The 1,236-nt window shown below is 50.0% G+C and overlaps 1 protein-coding gene across 3 annotated transcripts in view; it reads left to right on the top strand.

Annotated features, from left to right (window-relative positions):
• The window catches only part of MAVS (mitochondrial antiviral signaling protein), a 35,684-nt gene that overhangs the window by 16,389 nt on the left and 18,059 nt on the right, over positions 1–1,236 (top strand). For all 3 annotated transcript variants that reach the window (XM_011975145.1, XM_011975135.1, XM_011975152.1), the window contains exon 2: positions 770–953. In XM_011975145.1, the coding sequence (XP_011830535.1) occupies positions 837–953 (117 nt within the window). In that variant the 5' untranslated portion in view covers positions 770–836. The remainder of the gene's footprint in view (positions 1–769; positions 954–1,236) is intronic.

A 1,236-nucleotide genomic window follows, 5' to 3' on the forward strand; every position in this document is an offset into this window, starting at 1 on the left:
TGGAGTTTCGCTCTTGTTGCCCAGGCTGGAGTGCAATGGCGTGGTCTCGGCTCACCGCAACCTCTGCCTCCCAGGTTCAAGCAATTCTCCTGCCTCAACCTCCCGAGTAGCTGGGACTACAGGCATGCACCACTATGCCCAGCTAATTTGTTGTTGTTGTTGTTGTTGTTGTATTTTTAGTAGAGACGGGGTTTCTCCATGTTGGTCAGGCTGGTCTCCAATTCCCAACCTCAGGTAATCCCCCAACTTGGCCTCCCAAAGTGCTGGGATTATAGGCATGAACCATTGTGCCCAGCCTGAGACCCCGTCTCTTAAAAAAGAAAAAGAAAAAGAAAAAAAAGCCGGGTGTGGTGGCTCACGCCTGTAATCTCCAAACTTGGGAGGCTGAGGCGGGTGGATCACTTGAGGTCAGGAGTCCGTGACCAGCCTGCCAACATGGTGAAACCCCATCTCTACTAAAAATACAAATATTAGCTGGGCATGGTGGTGGGCACCTGTAATCCCAGCTACTGGGGAAGGAGGCTGAGGTAAGAGTCACAATTGAACCCAGGAGGCAGAGGTTGCAGTGAGCCGACATCACGCCACTGCACTCCAGCCTGGGCGACAGAGTGAGACTCAGTCTAAAAAAAAAAAAAAAAAAAAAAAGAAGAAAAAGAAGAAGAAATTCAAGATGAAAGAAAACAAAAATTCCAAAAAGTTGAGAAAGAATTGCCTTTTGTCCAGCCCCACTCCCAACCCTGTTGTCATGTGTGATTCTGTTTTCTTCCAGTCTCGTTTCCTCTCAGTCCATCCACCCTTCATGGGGCCAGAGCCCTCTCTCTAGAATCTGAGCAGCAATGCCGTTTGCTGAAGACAAGACCTATAAGTATATCTGCCGCAATTTCAGCAATTTTTGCAATGTGGATGTTGTAGAGATTCTGCCTTACCTGCCCTGCCTCACAGCAAGAGACCAGGTGAGCAAGGGAAGTAACAACCGGATACTGGCCTGGGGGCAGGACTGTGGAATTCAAAGCTCAGCCCTATCCTAGTTCCTCACCCAAGCCAGGGCTGGCTCCTTCCTTCTGTCTCTTGCTGTGTCTTGCTCCTTGTCCTTGCTGCTTTTCATTTTTTTTTGAGACAGAGCCTCACTCTGTCGCCAGGCTGGAGTGCAGTGGCATGATCTTGGCTCACTGCAACCTCCGCCTCCCGGGTTCAAGTGATTCTCCTGCCTCAGCCTCCCGAGTAGCTGGGATTACA

This window comes from Mandrillus leucophaeus, unplaced genomic scaffold (genome assembly GCF_000951045.1).
Source record: "Mandrillus leucophaeus isolate KB7577 unplaced genomic scaffold, Mleu.le_1.0 Scaffold101, whole genome shotgun sequence".
NCBI lineage: Eukaryota > Metazoa > Chordata > Mammalia > Primates > Cercopithecidae > Mandrillus > Mandrillus leucophaeus.